At 43.1% G+C, this 21,872-nt stretch overlaps 1 protein-coding gene across 1 annotated transcript in view; it reads right to left on the minus strand.

Annotated features, from left to right (window-relative positions):
- LOC309566453 (uncharacterized protein) overlaps positions 1-15,312 on the minus strand; it is a 67,985-nt gene extending 52,673 nt beyond the window's left edge. The window contains exons 1-3 of the mRNA XM_082271600.1: positions 15,067-15,312; positions 10,544-10,771; positions 1,443-1,555 (exon numbers count right to left, since the gene is read on the minus strand). Of these exons, the coding sequence (XP_082127726.1) occupies positions 1,443-1,555; positions 10,544-10,771; positions 15,067-15,281 (556 nt within the window). The 5' untranslated portion in view covers positions 15,282-15,312. The remainder of the gene's footprint in view (positions 1-1,442; positions 1,556-10,543; positions 10,772-15,066) is intronic.
- Between the last annotated feature and the right edge of the window lie 6,560 nt (positions 15,313-21,872).

The raw sequence follows: 21,872 nt of genomic DNA on the forward strand, positions 1-21,872 counted from the left end.
TCTCCAAGAGAGATAGATGATCTGCCTATGTTCTCTTATCCTTGTGAGTGCAATCCTTTTAATACTTGTGTGGTTTTTACCTATTAAACACTTAGACGGTGGCGCTTTCGGATGTAAGACTTGACCTCTTGTAGCTGAGTATGTCCCATTTAAGGAGGCTTAACACAGTTTGAGTAGAGAAGAAGTACAATTTTTGTCAAGTGGTTTGTTTTTTTCGGTCTGGGACCCCATTAGGGAGATTTAGCCTCACTTCCTGTCCCTGTGACGCCTATACTAGAAATAAGGGAAGCTGTTGTTGCTCTACTCAAAATGTGTTACTATATGGGAAAGATTTCCTGTCACTCCCTGCCTGGACAAGAAGCAAAGGTACATTTCATCCACCCTTTCCTGATTAAACCTTTGATTTGGGTAGGAGTGCAGCAGCTGACCAGTAGCATTTTGCCCCAACTCTCATCCGAAGGTCAAACTAGAGAGAGGACGTCCCCTCCCACTTCTTGTGATAGCAGCCGAGCTTAGCCGCATCAGTTGCTATCACAAGAAAGCCGACCATCTGCTCTAAAAAACAGTACCAGGGTGATGCTTGCAGCTGCAGGCCTCACCCCAGTTCAACCCCTTGAACCTGAAGGAAGCAAATTTGTGTTACATTGGTGTGACAGTGTTCACCGTCATTGGGAGTGAGGGACAGATACTTGGGGGAAGCTGAGAGAATGGTTTGGATGGCTTCAGGTGGGACAGTAATATTTGTCAGCAATATCTCTCAGGAAATGTATGAGGATGAATAGTTTGACTTTTCAGATTGCTAGAATATTGCAGGAGTGTCTCATAGACCCTTGCTAGATAGTGAGATGGGGTGGGGTTTGTTATTGGTAAGTGCCTGTATTCCATTGTTCCATTGTTTCTGTCTGCCTTAAGATAAACTTATTATGGGATGTATATGTGTATGTGGATTGGCTGCTAAGGGGGAGGGGGATTGTACCACAGTGTATATCTCTTTGAGCATGTGTTTGAATAAACAGTTTGTGTTCGACTTCACCCTCAATCTAGAGTCCTGTCTCTTTTGGGGGAATCTGCTACAACATTCACTCTCTGGGGAAAGAGAGGTTCACCCACTGGAACCTGGAGCCTTGTCGTAGGTCCAGGGGGCAGGAGACGGCGAGACCCTAACCAAGCTTCGGCGGTTTGTGGGGTCTGAGGTGGTTATGGTGTCTGGTGGAGTGCTTGGAGCCCTCAGGAAGCACTAGCAGCATCCGTCAACGGAGGTACCCAGTCGGGGTGCCAGTTGATCCGTTACAGTTGGTATTGAGGAGGAAAATCTCATTGACCACAGCTGAAAATAACTGTCACTTTATTGAAAATAAGTGTCCTTATCCTTATATTTTAGCTTTGTGAATTAGGCCCATTGAGTGCTTAAAAAAATAACAATCTGTGCCCTCTTTACTCACCTGAAAGACAATATCCTGAGTCTTTGTTGGGTCGGACGAGAAAAGAACCGTCCATGTTTGGTTCAGATAGGAGGAGCCGCTCTGCCTTTACACAATCTATTTCAGTAAACCAGCTGGGAAGACACAAAAGAAATTAGCCGAAGCAAACCAACGGGAAACCAAATCTGTATATTGAAACCATCCAGTTGAATGCGATAAATTATGGGGAGTTTACAATTTGTTAGTACAGTTTGTCAGCACATTGAGACCCTGTTTACACTTGTGGTTGGGGGGTGGTAAAATCACACCCTCGACCGCCCACCCCCACCATGACATTCAGTTGAATGGGGCACTGGTGCAATCACCCACAACCTCTGCGACTTCGGCACAGTGTTGTGGGTTCTTGGTGATAATACTGGCGGCGAAGAGGTAACATAACGCCTCTTCATCACCTGCCCTCTTAAAAGTGATCCCCAGCAGATCACTCTATCAAGGGTGATGCCAGTGTAAAGAGCACATAAATTACAACAATTTGACAAGAAAGGAATGGCACTCAACACATATACAATAGCGACAGAGTACAAGATAACCTTAGATGCTTTCCACAAGTGACCCATCATTTTATTATCCTCAAAGAGCATTGTTCTGCTATCCCCCAAGAGAACCTGTTTTATGACGTAGAAAAGCTATGACAAGTTAGCGTTAGTTGTTGGGCTACAATCAGCCTAAGGGCCCATATTGGTGGGCTTTAGCTTGAGGTATTTCTGAGATCTTCCAGAATTAATTGACGGGTGCATTTCAAAAAACACCCAGATCCTGTGCCATAAGAAAAGGTGTAACACATTCATTAAAGAAAAAAGTGGCAACCAAGCACCTATGACTGCTGCAAAGAAGACCTTATTCTTAATGATAATCCTGAGTGATCCTCTAAAGCACATGTGTGAAAAACAAGGCCCGGGGGCCAAATTCATCCCACCATGCCGTTTCATGTGGCCCTCTCAGCTACAGCTGTGGCATCCCCTTCGTCTCAGCAGTGGAGGGAAGGACATAACTCCTCTGCCAGATGCTGTGCTTCTCTGTATTGCTGCTATTCTCTGCCCCCCAACTCAGCAGTTAACAGCAGATAGGACAGAACTCCTCCTCCAAATATTGTGTCTCCCTGTGCAGCCAAAGCACCCCCTCATCTCCACCTCCCCTGGTCTCCGCATTCAGCAGACTCCAGCAGCTGACTCCAGCCCTCGTCGGGTCCTCCTCCAGACCCTGTGCTTTCTGCTTCTCAGTTCCCACTTAGATTCTTCTCAGCAGCAACTCAAGGAAAGGGTCGTTTACTGTGATGTAAGGTAGGGTGGGGGACTCTTGACTTCTGATGGTGGTGATGATCTCTTCACATCTGATGTAAGAGCGAGTAAGTAAGGGTGCTCTGGACAATACAATTCTATGCCATTTGAAAAGGAAGGTCACGCCCTGCTAGTATCATCCACAAGAAACTTTATTGGATACTGCTCTGAGAGAACTCCATGGTGAGCAATCTCAAATAAAGATTCTTGTGGATGATACCAGCGTTATGCGACCCGCCTTTTCAGATTTGCATTCTCTACTACAAAAGTGTGAGTGGGCTCCCTGCAGTCTTCACCTGCTTTTGACAGCTTAAACCTTAGGGTATTACTAAAACCAGTAATAATCGAATGCAGAGGCAATTATTTAATATGATAAAAATTAGATACATTTATAAAGTCTTACAGACACAACTGGCTCTTTGGGGGCAACCATAATGCTGATGCAGCCCACAATGAAATTTACCTTGACACCCTTGTTCTAAAGAGAAGGGAAGCAGGCTTTGTTAGGGTGGAGGTCCAGAAAGCAAGGCAACACATTTTGAGGGTATTCCTCTTTGTCAAGCTTTATAAAGAACAATGGAGCGGTGACACCACAAGAGCTCTTCTAAACAATGCTGTGCTACCCTTAAAACAATATACCATATATGAATTGCAAAAATAAAGCGCTAAAGTGCTACAAGGCAAGTCTCATGACCATTAAATAATAATATTGTAAATACTTTCAAATGATATGAGACCTTAAACGTATTTGTAAAATTAGAAGATTGTCGATAAACTTGAAAACAAGCATGCCCCCCCAGTGAAACTAGTGCTTTTTGCACTACTGTGGATATCCCCCCACAGGGGTATGCACTCAACCGCAGGTGTGGACCCCCTGAGCCTTTACCAAAGTGGGTCTACAAAGCTTTTATATGCTTGTCATTTCATCCATAGATAGGAGATCCCTCTCAATGTATCCAGTTCATAGAAAAAATATATTCACAGGGATCGACATAGCCTGATACCTTTTTTTTTAAAACAAAAAAGTAAAAGTGCCATGCCCATGCACCAGGAATGATCTGCCAACAGATAGTACTGAGCTGCCACTGCTCTGAGATTCTCTAGAGCCAACGTGCATTCCAATAGGCAGAAGTGACAAGCTGCATGACCGAGAAGTCTGCCCCTACCCGTTTCGTCATCCAGACGTCATAAGAAGGTGTGGTCACGTCATCCATCTCCGCCATTTTATACTCTATCTAAACTGTTCATTGGATCACGCCAATGATGTATTGTTCTATATTATATAATATATTGTTGGCAGATGATTCTTACATCTATTACAACAGTTATATTTCTTGCATGTTTAATATTCGGTTTGTAATCAAATTAAAATAAATGATTAAAATAAATACACATTAAAATCATAGACTATTCAATTATATTGGCCCCAGCTTGTGGCGAATCAATATATTACACAAGTAACTCTCCTATTTTGACCATTAAGTCATTGATCCTGATCATAATATTACAGACTATATTAGAAAATAGAGGAGAACATAGCATGTTTTATTAATTTGTAGCTATGAAGAGGGATTTTTTTACTAATATGGAAAAAGGATTTTTTATATTCTAAGGACATATTTATATTCCAAATGTAAATTGTAATATCCACCTTTCAGTACATCCTGATATAGGCATGCACTGAGGTGGAATCTGTATCCCAATCGTCTAAGGGCAACCTAAATTAGTAATTGACCAAAAAACAGTTCAAATCAATACCAATGATAATCCAGTTAGATACCCTAGCCCCCCTAACCCTTGGGGGGCTAGGGTATCTAACTGGATTATCCATTGTGTATCATTTCTCTTTAAATGTTAGAACCTCTCCAATGTTTTCGAATTCTATCAATCCTGAAAAAGGCAAGTAAAGATGGACCTTTATGATGAAATTGTAAAAAATGCCTGTGTTCTTCATGTGTTCTTGTACCCTCACTGATAATGTACAGGTGGTCCTGCCCACATTGGGGAGCCCACAAGGGCATTCCAACACGTAGGTTACTCCTGTGGATTGACAAGATATAAATGTATCAGTTTTAACCTCTGTCCTGTAGAACCAGACAAACTCTGACCGCATTCTGGTGGATTCTCTGCTTTTTCTGCATGCTAGACACCTTCTGCGTCTAAAAAACCCTGTTGTGTCCAAGAAAAAGGTAATTATTTGAGGGGGATTGGGCATGTTCTTAACTAACCTATGTCTCAGGTTCAGAGCTTTTCTTAAAACAGATTTGGGTGTTTTCGGTAGCTTTTTTCTGAGAGTGGGGTCCCTCATTAAAACGGGCCAATGTTTTTTTATTACTTTTTTACTGTCTTGTATTGCCTACTGAACCCTGTAATAAATGCTAGGTCATAATTTGACCCTACTGTAACCAAATTCCTTTTTGTTACTTCCTAGTAGTGCATTCCTATTAATAGCCCCTTAGCTCAAAATCTACTTGTGAGTACATCTGCTTGAGCGTCATAATCCTCCTTACTAGTGCAATTATGCCTAATTCTGGTAAATTGTCCCTTAGATATATTTGTTACAAATTTTGGGTGAAGGCAACTATTTGTAGGGATATATTCGTTTCTATCTATGTTTTTGAAATGTGTCCTAGTACTCAGTTTCCCTTCAGATTTAGAAATATCCAGGTCTAAACAATGAACCCTTTCAAGATGTCATTTTTCTGTAAACTTAATCCTGTAAGTTTTGTTATTTATATGTGTCATAAATTGATCCAAGCTTTCAGGCGTGCCCTCCCACACCACTAGGGCATCATGAATATACCCTTTATATTTTTTTTTTAGCAAGCTCTTGCCAAAAATTTTCTTCTGACTCCCATTTATTCAGGAAGATGTGAGCCACACTGGGGGCATATATTTCTCCCATTGAGACACCTTTCACCTGATTGTAAAACTGTTTGTCATACCAGAAATAGTTGTTATCTATCGTCATTTGTAAGGCCTTCACAATGAACTTTGTTTCCTTTTTAGGCCCGACTGTCTTTTTAGTGCCCATTTTAGAGTCCATCCTCTTGTTTAACGATACTGTAGAGTGACTCAACCTCTGTCGACACCAATATGCTATTTGGTGATATATCCATGGCCTTTATCTGTAATATGACATCTTTACTATCTTGTATATATGGGGGACTGTTTCTAGCCAATGACTGTAAATAGGTATTAATATATTCTCTAATACGAGTATATAGGGAGTTTATGCCACTAATAATCCGTCGACCAGGTGTTTTGTTTTTGTTTTTGTTTTTAGTTTTTATGGACCTTTGGAACTTGATAAATGGTCGGTATTCTTGAGGCTTCCAATCCTAGATATTTGACCTCTTTTTTGTTCATTATTTTATTATATATTTTATTATTATATATATATTATATTATTTCTTTCTTGTGTTACCCACAATTCTTTTCATATCAATATCATAGTCCTTTTTGTTCATAATCACTACCCCTCCCCCCTTGTCTGCCAGACGGATGACAATATCCTTCCTTTATTACAATGCACGTATACATTTTTCTATATTTCAATTATTCTTTGGCTTATTAACTTGTATGTGTTTTATATCCTTTTCCACCATGCTTTTAAATACTTCCACAAAATTATATTCTGTGGGTTTAGGGTTAAATATTGACTGGTTTTATAGCCCACTGTGTTGGTATCCTTTTATATTGTTGTCTAAACCTTCGTTTTGATTACTCTTTTTCTCCATGGCAAAATGTTTCTTGATATTTTTTTTAAATACTCTTTATTCTCCTTCTTTTTCTTCATAAAGACAAATAACACAGATTACAAAAAACAAAACTTAAAACTAAATAAACTAGGCATGGAGAGCAAAAACAATGGCCCGACCACCAAGGCACCTAAGACACTAACCAGTTTAATAACATTAGGGAAACAGTACAGAAGGTAGCAATAAAATGTAAGCCCATATAAAAAGCGAATAGAGAAAAGTACAATGGCCCACCCAAGGGGACATCTACCTTGATATAACTCAGCTCCTCTAAGTTAAACAAACCAGCCAGATAAAAGAGTACGACTTGAGAACACAAAAAAGTAAAAAGGGGGAAAGGAGAAAACTAAAAACTAAAAAGGGAAGAATAGTATAGGGAAACTTAAAAAGAAGAGAAAAAAGAGAAAAAAAAACAGAAAATAGAACGAGTAATGGAACGTCATAGAACGTCGCCAGCAGGAACAGCAAACTCTGCAAAATTCTTTCCCTTATGGGTCCACTATACACTGTGGTACAAAGATAGTAATGTAGGATGTAGTTATGTTCAATTCTACCTAAACTATATGGACTCGTCCGGTGTTAGCCTAGGGTCCACTAGTATGGAAGTAGATGGCATGTCCGGAGCACATTGAGGTGTAGGCTCGGAAACAATGACTGAGGTGTAATGAATCCAGGTGGCCCAGATACTTTGAAATTGCTCATAACGGTCCCTGCATTTCGCGACCCACTCCTCCGCTGTCATAATGCTGTTGACCAGGCGAATCCACTCGGATCGCACCGGGACCTGAGCTGACTTCCAGTACACAGGAATAATGCGCCTGGCCGCATTTACCAAATGAGGTAAAACCGACTTTCGATAGTGGCGCAGAGGAATGGGTGGCACGTGCAACAGAAAATACAGGGGGGAATCATCTATTTCAATATCTAAGATGACCTTAATTTGTTCTCGAACATCTCACCAGAAGGGGCGGAGTTTAGGGCACTCCCACCAAATGTGAAGGAAGGAGCCCCGAAGCCCACACCCCCGCCAGCAAGAGTCCGAGAGTGCCGAAAAAATCCTAGTCAGGACAGTCGTTACCCTATACCATCTAGTTAACAACTTATAGCTGTTTTCTTGCATCTTGGTATCAACGAGCTCTTATGAGTAAAAACATATAAATGGCGCAGCTGGGTCTCTGTAAATGTGTGCCGCAGGTCCCTCTCCCACTCCCGAATGTACACGGGTCTTTCACCCACATCAGGAGTCTGCAAAAGCCCATAGAGCAGCGAGATAGGGCGGGGAATCGGTTCAGCGGATACACACAGTTTCTCAAACGGGGTCATGGAGGACGCGGGCCTAACCACTTTAGGAAGGCTAGTAATGAAATGGTGCAGCTGTCTATAGCGCCATTCATCCATTGGAAAACGACCAAATTGGTCGCAAAGCCAATTCAGAGACACTAGGCCCCTTGCATAAACCTCCTACAGCGCACCTCGCCATCATCCATCCAAGATCTAAAAAAGGGTACCTGCTCTCCAGGAGGGAACCACGGGAAACCACCCAGAGGCGCGAGCGGGGACACTGATGGAGACAACTCCTCACATTCGCGCAGCCTATCCCATAGTCTAAGTGCATGGAGGGTGGTAGGAGATACTAGACTATAAAAACCCTGAGAATCACCGGGCAGCCAAGGTGCATGGGATAGGTTCCTACCTGCCAAGGATTTTTCAAGGGGCACCCATGCCTTGGATCTGACATGAGGATGCCGGTCCAGAATCCGTTGCAGTGAGATAGCTTCATAATATCGCCGCAACGAAGAAACCCCTAGATCTCCCATGTTTCTTGATATTAATCGTAATGGCAAATTTTTGTTATCAATGTAGCTTTCAAATTTGACAATATTTTCTGGTGCATATTTTATGCCTAAATCTACAATTTGTAGTTCTTCCTCAGATAGAACCACATTACTTATATTAAAGATGCCCTCCCCTATGACTCTTTTCCTTTTTCTGTCCCCCTCTGCATCCTCTTCTCATTTCTTACATATTGGTATTATTCCTTTGGGGCATTCCTGGGGTCCTGATAGGGTCTGTGGGATTCCCCCCATTGTCTCCCATCTCCCCCTTGGTAATCCTGGTTGTGTCTGTGCGGCTCCCTCCATTACCCTCTTGTTGGGGTGATCTGTTGGGTTGTGGTGGCCTATATCCTCTGTACCCACCCCTCTGTCTACCTCTGGGTGGTCTGTTGGGGAATAGTCTACCTTGGGGTCCTTAATCATACCCCTATCTTTTTCTCCCAGGATTTCTCTAGGAGATGCAAATCTATTTTGTAGTGGTACTCTATATTCTGATACACCCCCATTTCCCTGCAAATGGAGCGTGTCTGATTATAGGGTGGGGTTGGTCTGATCCCACTCTTTTTTTGTTTTTATTTTCCGTATTTTGCCATTTATTTCCAGAGTGATCACCCCCTTGGTTACTCTAGGGGTTGTCACCACCCTCTCTGCAGCGGATTCTCTTGAGACAGTCCCTTCTTGTTGTTCCTGCCATTTATACACATTTTTATCATTGTAATCTTTAATGTTCCTGTAAAATTTTTAGATTTTTTTTTTTTTTTTTTTTACGGGTCTCCAAGTCTGTTTTTTTTAAGGAACTCCAGTAGATGTTTGGATTTTTTCTTATACTCTGGTTTCACTGAATGGTGCCATCTTTTCTCTCAGCTGTGAGATCTTAGTGTCTATTTTGGACAATTTGACATTACATCTGTGGGTGATAATGCCTGATAGTTTTTTTTTTCTCACTCTGTTTGAAAAAAGTGTTCCACTAACCCATGAGTTCTTTATCATCTATGTCATCATTTGGGTTCAAATCTCACTTAAGTCTTCTAGGAGTAATACTATGTTCCATGTACCTTTTCAAGGATTGCGACATCCCACCAGGTTTTCATTTGTTTTTTCCATGATATGTTTGAGTTTTTTAAATCCCTGTTCTATGTCAATATTAGCCTCATTTGGGTTACTCATTTGGGTTACTAGATAATAACTCCTCTAAATTAATTTTACTGCTGTTTAAAAAATGTGAAAACATCCATTGCTGCGAGTGCCTCAAGAGCTGGCCACTGGCCATGGCATGCTGGCTTCGCTGTATCAAGCAGGAACAGTGTAGGTTGTTACATTGTTTTTATTTAATTAATGTTACAACATTTTATTGCACATATTTTGTGCTCTATTTACATTTGTACTGTCGTTTTTTCTATTTTAGGGATAACCTCCATCTGGCTGAAGCTGCAGGATCAAGTTTATCTCTTTACCCATAAACCATCTCTACCCCTGCATTAGTTCTCTGGACCTTTATTGTGCCACTATTCACCAGTGACACAGTTTATTAAGTGTTGTGCACTATTCCCAGCCTTCCTTTCTAATCCTTTGCTTTCCCATAGACCTTTATAGGAATGCAAAACTTATTTGAAATCCTATCAACACAAAGCTTTAGTTCCTTTTCTAATAGCAATGTTAACATTTATATCTTCCCTAGGCTCATGCAACAAGTCCAAAACTGGAGAAATATTGAACTGTTTATGATGTATAATGAAACCATCACTACTATCAAGTACTGCTTGAACCTTTGAAGAAGGGGCTACCTTTGAAAAGCTAAGCTACTATCAAGTCCAATCCTTTTTTCAATGGTACCTTATCATTTTTATATGGAACTTTATACTTTTTGTATTGGAATCCTCTTAAAGTTTTGAGGTAGAGGTCCTATAAAAATAATAATTTCTTTTTTTTCAATAGCAAGGTTGACATTTGTAACACCCCTAGGCTAATAAAATGGGCAAGACCACAGCAGCAAATAATGAACAATGATGTAGACAACCATTACTACTACTATCAAGCCCTACCCCTCTTTTGTGTTGATACTTTGTAACTTTTATTCTGGAACATGTATTGGAATCCTCTTAAAGTTTTGAGGTTGAGGTATTAAATTATATCAACTGACTTATTGGTAAGACCTCCATGCTCCATTCTTCTCTGTCTACTTGACTTACCTCTGCTTTTCCACTGGCTTTTCTCTGACCAGATGACCGCAAGCCACAAATCCTAATGCAGCCTCCCCTTTTCTAGTCACCTGCACCTTTCTCACCAGCCAGCGATCCTCTCTCTTCAAAAGGACTTGGAGTCGTTCTCCGGTTTTAACAGTGATTTCATCTTCAGATGTGGCCTGGAAGTCTATTAAACCCAGATATTTATCCGATAGACCACCTATTTGATCATCCCTAAGTAGAAATGGCAACCAAAATAAAATGTTTTTATTAAACAGCAATTTCAAATTGCACATTTTTTATCATTACTAGATCTTTTTTAAGGTAAGTTATATACATCTTGGTCAAAGACAGGCATACAAAATAGTGTGCTGTATCCTTAGAACTTTTTTACCTTCTCAAAGCAAACTTCTATTTGACATCCCTGGCCAATATAAACAATCAAAATCCAGATTTTTACTACAGTTTTTGAGGTCAAAAAGGAATATAATTTTTAGAGGGGGTGAAGCTATTGAACCATTGTGTCTACTTTCTGTGTTTACCCATTTACCTCACTTGTTGCGAATATGGATCTGTATTGTGCTGGTATGGTATGAGAATTCGGGGGGGGGGGGGGGGCACCAAATTCTAATTACATGAATTTTGTTATGTAAGAGACAATTAAATTACCTGTGATCTCACACACCAAGCAGGAGGCTATCACTTTCCTTCTGGTTCCAGGTTAATGACCACAGGCATCTTTGGATGGGGCAGTGGGAGGAGCATTGTTGTCAAGGTTTTGTCATTTTGCAGGGGACCTGAAATGTGTTTCTCTTATCAGTACAGATGAGGCACCATTCAGGGTGAGTGTGATATGGCTATCCTAAGCAGGCTCAGGTAGTGTCAGCCTGTGAAAAAGACTTTCTTCCAAAAAAGTCACAATGCTTTCGTCTTTTACAAGGCAACATAGCAGATTCCAGGTTTGTGTTTCCTACCTCATCAGATTTAAAGAGTGTTTTTACTCTCCCAGGATCCCGCTCCCCTACAGCATCCTTAGCAGTTGATATGCGTCCTTGTTTTCTAGGAAGGGAATCACGGTGAGGAAGGCTGAGCGATACACTCCCTTCCATTTGTTCTATTTGGGGTTCTCCTTTTATGGAAATTCCTTTTTGCCCTCTTCAGCATTTTTGGGCTGGCTGGGACCATGATTGGTCCTAGACAGGTTGGAAAAAGTTATACACTAACATACAAAAAGCAATCCTATCCACACATCCACGAAAATCCACATGTAGACATGTTGGGCCTGCTCATTTGTGGCAGGATTTCTACTCTGAACTTGACCTAGTCCTCGGCAAAATACGACTTTTGAGTAAACACCAATTGGAAAGGGAATTGAAAGCCCCAGCCACTGTTCTTTTGACAACAGCCTCAGTATGTTCACACGTATTAAACCAAATCTAAAGCCAATGCATTTTTGTTTTTGGATGCTTGGGTCCTGCTGACCCAAGCACTTATGGGACATTGTAACCTTGTCACCTATGGCCACACATGGACTCCTGGCATAGGTTGCATATGGATATGTATATGGTTGTTGATTTTTGCTGACATGTGAGAGAATGCTAGCATTTTATGCGTGGATATCCTTAAAAATTCAAGGATTGTTAGTCCCTGAGGATGCATAAACATCTCTCCTGTTATGATACTATCCATATTTTTACAAGCTGTCGAGTGCATATGCACAAACATTTCTTCTGCAGTGAAATTATCTATGTATACATCATCAGGCTGTGGAGTACCTATGTTCTATGGTATGATATGTTGGAAAATCTAACAGGAACGAAAGTGATAGCTAAGGGTAGGGGCACAGAAGTGCCTGGTTTAATTCTCCAAATTGGCCACTGGGTGTTATAGTTAGTGTTGGGAACCCTTGTAGTGAGAGTAGGCAGTGTAAATGCCTATATAGCCACTAGACTAGAGGCCCCAGAGTAGTGAGTACAATGTACCATAAATGGTGAGCAAGTGCCAGCCCTGCCTCTTCCAGTTTTAGGCACTTTGGGAAAGAGAGCTCAGTATAAATTGACTGGTGTGGTTGGTCTTGGAAAGCAGTGCTAGGATTAAGGCACGGCAAAGAGTGTTGAGTGTCTAGTTTTCTGGGAGATTCCAAGGAAGGAGAGGTGCAGGACTAATGGGTCTCACATTTGCATGAAAAGTAGGATTCTGGGAAAACCCCGAAAGGTATGGGCTACTCCTCAACTTGCATCTCTTCTCCGCTGTTCTCTTATCTGTTTGCAGCTTTAAGAATGTGTCATCACCATTGGGATGACTGATAGAGGGTACACTTGTAAATCAACTGTATTGACTCTGCTGTCCCCTAACCTCAGGTTGGAAATTACCTCTGGAAACAAATAGGTTCTAAATGAGGTTGTTGTTGGGGTCCATTGCTGTAAGGCCTGAAGAAGATATAAGACAGACTGTCGAGGGTGCTGGTAAGGCCAGACTGAGAACCAATGTCCTTATGCTAGTAGAAACCCTAAAGAGGATCCCATGCCCATAGTATCGGGTGAGCCTAAGGGAACCAACCTATGTCTAGGCGGAAATGGGTGCCCCCCTATCACATGGTTGTTTGTGCACACGGAGGATATGCAGCTCACTACGTGGCTAGGCAGGCTGATATTGTTGGCCACCGTATTCCAGCTAAGTGGATCTGAATCGTCACAAAATATTTCTCCAGGAATTAAAGTTCATGTTAAACATGGAACAACTGTTTCCCTAGGGAAATGCTGAGTACTATACAATACGCATCAACATTGTATGAACTTTGCTATCTATGCAGCAATCAACATTAGATGAACTTTGTCTTGCGCCGTCTGTGCAGCAATAACAAGAACGGTGATATTAAGTGGTATTCTGAGAGAAGTTTGTGATTTGTTATCCCTTTTGGAAAACAAAAATTCCCACTCCTATCCCTGTGTTGGAGAAACATGCAGTAGATAATTGGATGCACCTTTTGTTTAGAATAATTTGATTGGTGTTTTTTTTTTTTTTCATGAAGGTTATAACTTATTACAAATTATTTGTTTCTGCTGAATATTGGTCTTAAACAGTTTTTTATTGCTGTCTGTGTCTCCGGGAGATTCACTTTCTCTGTCAGTCCTGATGACCGTTCACCAGGATGGAAAGTGAGGGGAAAATTTAAAGTTTTATAGTTGTCACCAGAACAGTTATTTCTTCAATTTCTTTCAGTGATCATCCACCACCCAGTGGAGAGTTAGGTGAGCTGCAACTCCTCATTGTTCATATCACCGTTTGTCATTTTTAAGAATCATCTGCCTGGACGGTTTAAATCTAGGATCAGCGCATGAACTGGTATTGTGTTCTTCAGTTTGTTTGCCAACCCAAAGAGCCTAACTTTTAGAAAAAATTTAGAAAAAAAGTAGACGTTGTTTTGTAAACAGTTGCAAATATATGTGAAGCTGACCCGCCACTCCGGGGCACCTCTGTAAAGTGTGGCCCTACACTAATTTATGCGGGTTCCCAGACTAGGTAATTTACTGTATTTGCTCAGGTTTATGCTGGTGGTTTCAGGAGGGGACAATCCAGCACTCTAGTAGGAGAATCTGGAATTTTACTGCCTTGGAACTCATGAAGATATTGAAGAGTACACACAGGCACCTCTAAAGGTCTGCATTTTATCCTCGTAATCAGAACATTTTAGGTTCTAGTTTCGTAAATTCAATTTTATGAAGCTGCGAATGTTGCATTTCCCAATAAGATTCCTCTAGAAGCCTTTTCCACTGGAAACAGCAAACCCAAATACCCCCTATGGATACTAGTACGTCTATGTTATCTTTGGTTTTTAGCTTTCCTTTAATTCAATCCGTTGCACATTTTCCAACTATTTTCTGCATCTTGAAAAATCTCTGTTCTTGAGTGAGCCTATGCTTAATTTATGAACAAAAAGGTGTGGTGAAACTCATATGTGTGAATGGCAAAGCATGTTTTGTCCTCATATATGTGTTTAAAAAAATCACTATATGCACATAAGGAGCATCTTGCAGCAGCCCACTCCAGGCCTACTGCACATTGTTAGATAGAAGGTCCAAAACCCCTGTTCCATTGCTCCGGCTCTACACCTCAGTTTTTTTTGTAAACACACCTCCACTTACTTATAAGGAGTCCCTCAGAAGTCCATTACTTCAATCCTCAAGAATAGGCTGGCCCTCAATTGTAAAAACAATGTACTGTAGGCCCTGGTGCAGGAACTAGCTTATCAACCCTCCAAGGGAGGGAGCTACACACAAAGTGGTCAAAGAGGCCCTAAAGCTCACTTTTAAGCTGAATAGAAGTTTTAAACTGGCTCTGAGATTGAATATCAGTCCTCTCTGAGTGGCTTACACATGCTTTTTGGCATTTATATGCAAATAGTGGCCCACTCAAAAAGTGTTTGCTCTGTCTTGCCCACAGGTTCATTTTAAATGAGACAGTAGCTGCCCTTTCTCAAAATTTCTTACTTTTTTTTTACCTTTTCATGATGCAGTGCTCTTACTTACGTGTTGTTCTCCACCGTCTCTACTGCTAGATAGTTAGATGGCACCATTCCTTTCTCGCCAGTTTTGCTACCATCGAAGTCTATCTTCTCGACCAGGCACCACCCATCGTACTTTTCCACAACATGAAACCATTCCCAGGGCTTGAAACTTAATTCGTCCTCATCACTGGCATCATAGTCATACAGGCTGATATACCTATGTTCTGGCTCGCTCATGATCACAAAGTCATTGGATGACCAGATCAGAATGGAAGTACCAGCTGCAGCATGGCCAAGAAAAACAAGTCTCCAAATGTAGCATGCCTCCCAAGAGCAAGGTGCATGGATTATGTAAATGTTACTCAGCCCTCAGCCTGTTACTCAGGGTCAGCCCTAAGTGATCACTGGGTTGTAACTGACTATAATACTTGTTATACTTCCTCATTGCTTTAGGGTTTATTTCTCTCCACAAGGTAGAGGATAAGCTGTGAAGAGAGAGAGGACAGGAGCTACATCATTACCTGCTTTTATATCACACAGTTCAGGAAAGGAATAGGACTTTGTACAGTTCAAGAATTTTTATTAAGGATGAGCTGAGTGATTTCTCTGAAGCCAAATTGATGCAAAGTGACAGGAAAACCCATTTACCTGCTAAGGCCAACTTTTTTCAAATAAAGAGGCTGTAGTCTTTTTTTTTTTTTTGGGAGGGGGGGGGGTTACTCAGTGTTGTTTAGTTTTTTATTTAGCTTTCTTTTTTGTGTTTTTGCCTTTTTGTGTATTTGTTTGTATACTTTTGGCTTTTTTTTTTTACTTTTTTTCAAACTTTTTTTCACTGTGTTTTCTTCCATGTAATGAGGGCCTTTTTTGGTAAAAGAAGAAATCTAAGTCAGTTGAATAGAGCTTCTATAACCAATAGCCTTCTGTAATCATGATCCACTTATTGCCCATTCCCCCCTAAAGGCAGATTTTTAGCTTGCCTATGCAGGACAAATGGAGGGCATCACATTTAGAAAGGGCATTCCCTGACCTACATATACTTTTTTTGCACTACCATACAGCAAATCGTTCCTACACAGCTATTGGCGCTACCTGGTACTTCTGGGTATGGGGGAGCATGCCTCTCTCTCTCTCTGTCTCTGCTTCCCTGGGTAACCAACACAGCCAATCTAAGCACTGCAGATGGACAGTGAGTGCATGTAGAGTGAGTGTATGGGGGTCAGGAGATGTTTCAAACAGAGACAGCTTGAAAGGGAAGTGCTTATTTTGTCTCTTTAGCTATCTCATGGTGATCTGGGAATCCATTGTTATGGACCACAAGATAAAGTAACCCTTTCCCGTGAGAGCGTTGACATTGTCAAGGCCTATAACAATCAGCATAATTGCGTGACCAGGGGGTGACATCACTGCTCCTATCAATCAGCCTGAAGGGAAGTAACAGTAATACTGCTGCTAAATGAATCTCTTCCTGCTGCCGCTGGAGGTTCCACCAGGCCTGAACACCTGTAAGGTGGTGAGCATGCCTGACATGTCTATGACCCCCATACACTGTTGTGGATGGGGCCTACTGTCTCTGTGCACTAGGGGTATCTTGCCCAAAGGCGCATTTATCAATGCCCAGGAGTAGGCGGGAATTGCAGTCATGCGTTTAGTTTAACATTGAAGCAAACCCGACTTCGAGATGAGCTCCCACTGCATTTAGTAATGAAGCCGAGTTTCTTTATTAAGGGGTGGGCCATAGCTCTACACACAGTGACTTGTATGTGTTGCATTCAAAGTGGCAGGTAGAACCGCACCACTTTCACCAGTCTGCTTACCTCTGCTGCCCCACTCCCAGTAACAGAATGAAATCCTGCTGGACAGATAGCATAGATCTCATGTGTGTCCTGTGCTCACTTTTCCTCTTCCATACCATGTAGCTAGGCTGAGGGCCTCCGTAACGCTCATCTGCTCCCAGTTGCTATGGGAGATGGACACCTAAGATGAGAGCCCAAATAGTTACCAGAGGACATCTCACCTTACATATCAAATGTTTAAACTGAGAAATGTATAATTTTAAGGGAAAAATAAGTCCATTTTAAATTTTATGGCATCAACACAAAAAAGTTGGGACAAGGCCATGTTTACCACTGTGTGGCATCCCCTCTTCTTTTTATAACAGTCTGCAAACATCTGGGGACTGAGGAGACAAGTTGTTCAAGTTTAGGAATAGGAATGTTGTCCCATTCTTGTCTAATACAGGCTTCTAGTTGCTCAACTGCCTTAGGTCTTCTTTGTCACATCTTCCTCTTTATTATGCGCCAAATGTTTTCTATGGGTGAAAGATTTGGACTGCAGGCTGGCCATTTCAGTACCCGGAACCTTCTTCTATGCAGCCATGATGTTGTAATTGATGCAGTATGTGGTCTGGCATTGTCATGTTGGAAAATGCAAGGTCTTCCCTGAAAGAGACGACGTATGGATGGGAGCAAATGTTGTTCTACAACTTGGATATACTTTTCAGCATTGATGGTGCCTTTCCAGATGTGTAAGCTGCCCATGCCACACGCACTCATGCAACCCCATACCATCAGAGATGCAAGCTTCTGAACTGAGCGCTGATAACAACTTGGGTTGTCCTTGTCCTCTTTAGTCCGGATGAAATGGCGTCCCAGTTTTACAAAAAGAACGTCAAATTTTGATTCGTCTGACCACAGAACAGTTTTCCACTTTGCCACAGTCTTTTTTAAATGAGCCTTGGCCCAGAGAAAACCCCTGCACTTCTGAATCATGTTTAGATATGGCTTCTTTTTTGGCCTATAGAGTTTTAGCCGGGAACGGCGAATGGCACAGTGAATTGTGTTCACCGACAATGTTTTCTGGAAGGATTCCTGAGCCCATGTTGTGATTTCCATTACAGTAGCATTCCTGTATGTGATGCAGTGCCGTCTAAGGTCCCGAAGATCACGGGCATCCAGTATGGTTTTCCCAGCCTTGACCCTTACGCACAGAGATTGTTCCAGATTCTCTGAATCTTTGGATGATATTATGCACTGTAGATGATGATAACTTCAAACTCTTTGCAATTTTTCTCTGAGAAATTCCTTTCTGATATTGCTCCACTATTTTTCACCGCAGCATTGGGGGAATAGGTGATTCTCTGCCCATCTTGACTTCTGAGAGATACTGCCATTTTGAGATGCTCTTTTTATACCCAATCATGTTGCCAATTCACCTAATAAGTTGCAAATTGATCCTCCAGCTGTTCCTTATATGTACATTTAACTTTTCCGGCCTCTTATTTCTACCTGTCCCAATTTTTTTGGAATGTGTAGCTCTCATGAAATCCAAAATGAGCCAATATTTGGCATGACATTTCAAAATGTCTCACTTTCAACATCTGATATGTTATCTACAGTATTGTAAATAAAATAAAAGTTTATGAGATTTTTAAATCAGTCCATTCCTTTTTTATTTTGTACTCTACAATTTGTACAGTGTGCCAACTTTTTGGGAATTGGGTTTGTACCAACCCCAATGTGCACCATTTTAATTGAATTCAGACCAGGCTCAAGGACACATTTTCACTGTCTCTACTGATCAACTTCAGTGCAAACATGATAAAAGTGCAATGATTTATTCCCTGATCCTGACTAATTGATAGGTGGCCTAAGCTTACCTTAACAGGTGTTAGTCCATGGTGGCAGAGTCTATACTAGCTTGGATAATCTTCAAAATCCTAGTGCCTCCGAAAGACTGCAAGGCACAGCAGTCCTCCTCCTAGCAGGAGATTACATCTACAAGCTTGTCTGTCTTTTTCTCATGCAGCAGCTCTCTGTGTGCAGAGCCTATCCATCCTTTTATTTACAGCACAGAGGAGAGGGCAGAGCCCTGCAAGAGTCAGGAAATGCATTAACCCTCCCTAAACTGGGCCAGTCGCTATCTTACTAAACCCAGACTTTCAACCTGCTAACCCACCAGTTTAGTTTGGCCATTTGCCGAACCTCCGAACAAGCAAAATACGGTCTGATCCTAGGCCCTGGATCCTAGGAAGTAACCAGAGACAAACCCATAGCGTAATTCCACTTATTAAAACAACTGATTAAAACAAAAAAGTTCACTTGGGCAGTACATTATGGCGACTAAATGGCGCTGAAAAGCATAGGAAACACATATGTCTTTAAAGCAAGAGATACAATTTAACCACGCCAGAGAACTCTAGCTAGAAAGCAGGGCCCAAAGCGTAAAATAAAAAAAATTTAAAAAATTAGCGTAGGGCAGACACGACCAGGTGAAGAGGGGAGACAGGTCAAGAAAAGGTTCTTTAAGGAAAGGTATGGTTACGGAAAATGCGGGCTTATCTGATTGGAGGGGGTGATGTCTGGGTGGGGTTTGGAGCAGTCTAGGAGGGGTGGTTCCTGTCCTGGCGTCCAGAGGGAGATCAAAAGAGGCAGAAGAATGAGCTTAGGCGCTTGGTGGTGAGGAGCCTCCTGACTCCACATAGCTGAGTTTGATACTATTATGGCCCAGCTCAGGGCTGCAGTCACTTTAAATGGGACCGAGTGGCTCCGTGCCTAGGTCTCTTCCATGCTGGGGATACATGACTCTCCTACTGTGGCGAGGGCAGGATGTACTGTGTGCTCGAAGGTCTTGGCTCGGTGTCAGGACAGAAGCCCAGACAGGGACCCTCCAGGCCCACCGGTGAAGCGAGCATCTGCTTCTGCCAGTGGAACTGCTGTGAGGAATCCTCTACAGCAGCAGAGCTCTGGGGGTGGGGAGCGCAGGCATGTTTCCGCCTCTCCCCGGCCCACTCAGTGACTATCTCTGGACTCCTCTCCTGGCGATGTTCCTGTCAGGAAGGAGTCTCTGCGTGGGAGTGGACCAGTTGCGGCCGCCGGGCCTTCTTACCTCTTGGCTGGCGGCTCCTCTCACTAATACACCTGCAGCCGCTGCCAGGCAGAGGAGGGGTGTTAAGGGGAGCATGTTGGGCGCCCAGGGCACTGGGCTTTCCACCAGGCAGACCAGGACATCTGTGGGTGGAGCTGGTGAGAGGGTGCGTGGACAATTTCCACTCAGTGCCCCGATGGAGATTTCACAGGAGTGTTGCTCGGAGGATGAGCTTTCCGTTTCAGAAGAGGAGGAGCCGTGCGGCAACCCAGTGGCGAGGGAATCCGGAACAGCGGCTGGTGAGACCCCCCCTAGGCAGCCGGGTGAGTGTGATGTTTCCTTTTTGTCTGTTTGTGTGTTACGTGAGCTGTTAGGGGTGGGGCTAATTCTTTAGGACCTGTTTCTGCGGCCCCTCAGGTGGCGGGCGTTGGTACCTCCGCTTTGGGGTCGGAGAAGGCGTTAGGCAACTTTCTCTTGAGTTTGTGGGAGCTGGTGGGGCAGTTTGAGCCGGGGAGTGGGGGTTTGCCCTACACCTACAGCAGCATGGGTGCTGCCCGGTCCTGGGGGGCATCAGTTGGGCAAGTCCCTGTGCTCGCGGGTTGGTGTGCTTCCCGTAGGGCCGGCGCCGGTCACGAATGGGATCTCGCCCCCTGATACAGCGGCTGTGGTGGGCGTCGCAGCATTGGTGGACAAGAACGGGACTACGAGGGATGGCGTTGGGAAGGCTAAAAACGGGCTGACTGGACGATTCGGCTAGGTGGGAGGTTTTCCCTGTTTCAAGAGTCTGCTGGGTGCACATTTGAAGCCGGAGGTCGGGGAGAAGGTTTGGAAGGGTGAGTATGTGGAGATTTTTACTCTATTGCCTCTTGAAAAATGTAATCTGGACAGGCTCAAACTAGAGGAACACAAGAAGGAAGATGAGGAGAAGCGGTGATACCGGCTGATTCCGCATACCTTCTCTAATTGGCTGCAGACATTTGGCATTCTGGCGAGCGTTATTGGGAAACATTGATCGTCTCTCTTCTGCTACTTTGACGCTATTGGTGAGGCCTACAGGGTATATGAGGGTTCGGCGTGGCTGTGGTACGACGAGCAGTTCCGACAGCGAAAAACCATCCGCCTGTCCTTGCGTTGGGATCACAAGGACATCAGCCTCTGGATGAGGCTTATGTCCTCAGTGGGGGCGCCGAGTCAGTTTTTTTCCAGGGGGAGGGGGGAGCGGCGGTTCATCTACCCCTGGACAACCAGCCATGAAGAGGTGGAGCTTCTGCTGGCAGTTTAATGAGGGGGCCTGAAAATTTGGGGGGCCTGCCGCTTCAAGCACGAATGCTCCGGTTGCAGAGGCTCCCATCCTTTGTCCCGATGCTTCAAGTCTGTTAAAGCATGTTCAGGAGAGTCTGCAAACAAGAGGGATGACGCCACTGAAGGTGGAAAGGCTGCGGCCTTACCTAAATAGATACCCCGATCAGGAAGCTACCCGGCTGTTGGAGGTTGGTTTCTCCGTGGGATTTCGTATCCCTTGTTCCATGGCCTCCATTCCACTGCTAGCACGGAATTTGCGTTCGGCATTGCAGCATCCATCAGTGGTTTCTGAAAAAATACAAAAGGAAGTGGCGCTAGGCCGTATGGGTGGCCCTTTCTCTTCCTTGCCCCTGTCGGATTTGGTGGTTTCCCTGCCGGGAGTGGTGCCGAAGAAAGAGCTAACAAGTTTCGCCTAATTCATCACCTTTCCTTCCCAAAGGGAGGGTCAGTGAATGACGCGATTGATTCGGAAGCGTGTACGGTGTCTTATACATCCTTCGATACGGCGGTATTTTGGGTGCGTCGTTATGAGCAAGGTGCTCTAATGGCAAAATCTGACATCCGCTGCTTTCGGTTCACCCGGGCAGTTTTCACTTGTTAGGCTGCTGGTGGCAGGGGGCGTATTACGTGGATCGTTGCCTCCCCATGGGGTGTTCCATATCC

Source organism: Pelophylax lessonae (genome assembly GCF_965119305.1).
Source record: "Pelophylax lessonae genome assembly, chromosome: 11".
Classification (NCBI taxonomy): domain Eukaryota; kingdom Metazoa; phylum Chordata; class Amphibia; order Anura; family Ranidae; genus Pelophylax; species Pelophylax lessonae.